The sequence below is a fragment of the Coffea eugenioides genome, unplaced genomic scaffold (genome assembly GCF_003713205.1).
Source record: "Coffea eugenioides isolate CCC68of unplaced genomic scaffold, Ceug_1.0 ScVebR1_6;HRSCAF=26, whole genome shotgun sequence".
In the NCBI taxonomy this organism is placed as follows: Eukaryota; Viridiplantae; Streptophyta; class Magnoliopsida; order Gentianales; family Rubiaceae; genus Coffea; species Coffea eugenioides.
In genome coordinates, this window is record NW_020864563.1 from 79,999 (window position 1) to 80,959 (window position 961).

The 961-nt window shown below is 41.5% G+C and overlaps 1 protein-coding gene across 1 annotated transcript; it reads right to left on the reverse strand.

Annotated features, from left to right (window-relative positions):
* Positions 1-349: 349 nt before the first annotated feature.
* On the reverse strand, positions 350-700 carry LOC113758774. The gene has a single exon (XM_027301501.1). It carries the CDS (start codon positions 698-700, stop codon positions 350-352), a length of 351 nt encoding a protein of 116 aa, XP_027157302.1.
* Positions 701-961: the final 261 nt, after the last annotated feature.

The following is a 961-nucleotide window of genomic DNA, read 5'->3' on the forward strand; positions in this document are numbered from 1 at the left end:
TCCTGGTTTCATACAAGAGTACGAGTTTGAAGAACTCTTTTTAGATTATCAAGGTATAGTTGGTTCGCTCACTCTATGATTCTTGTCATGCTTGAATAGTGCTCATTTTTTTGCGCTTTCTGTCTATGGTAAATGGCAAGAAGAACAACAAACAAAGAAACAGAACATGCACTCAACGCTACTAACTTTCATTTAATTAATTATACGGAACGCTTGGTTGAAAGAAGAACTGCATTTATTACATATCACACATTTTCATACCAATAAAGAAAATGGAGAAAATCAGACCAGCTAGAAGACATGTATGTCCGTAGTCCATTCAGAGGTAAAGTTACGGCTTCCCTGCACATTAATTATCTTTCACGAGTGGTTTCTCCTCCTTAGACTCAGCGTCGTTGCCTTGATAACCCCAAAAAATGGAGCCAGGCTTCGACTCAAAGTCTTTCATAAGAGGCTTCTCCTCCTTAGACTTAGACTCAGCGTCGTTGCCATGATACCCCAAGAAAATGGAGCCGGGCTTTGACTCAAAGTCTTTCATAAGAGGCTTAGACTTAGACTCAGCTTCGTTGCCATGATACCCCCAGAAAATAGAGCCGGGCTTCAACTCAAAGTCTTTCATAAGAGGCTTAGACTTAGACTCAGCTTTGTTGCCATGATACCCCCAGAAAATAGAGCCGGGCTTCGACTCAAAGTCTTTCATATGAGGCTTCTCCTCCTTAGACTTAGACTCAGCGTCGTTGCCATGATACCCCCAGAAAATGGAGCCGAGCTTCGACTCAAAGTCCTTCAATGTGTTACCATTACTTGTCTTCTTCTGATTGGAAAGGGACGACTTTGCATGGTGATTGTCCTCAGTATGCTCATTAATGACAGCATATTGCAGAAAGTCCGTAGGATTCTTCCTTGCTTCCGTGATGCATGCAAACTACACATTAGTGCAAATATCAACATAATAGAAACT

Excerpts from the sequence above, each read along its gene's own strand:
- LOC113758774 (XM_027301501.1), bottom strand. The coding sequence starts at position 700 with ATGAAAGACTTTGAGTCGAAGCCCGGCTCTATTTTCTGGGGGTATCAT.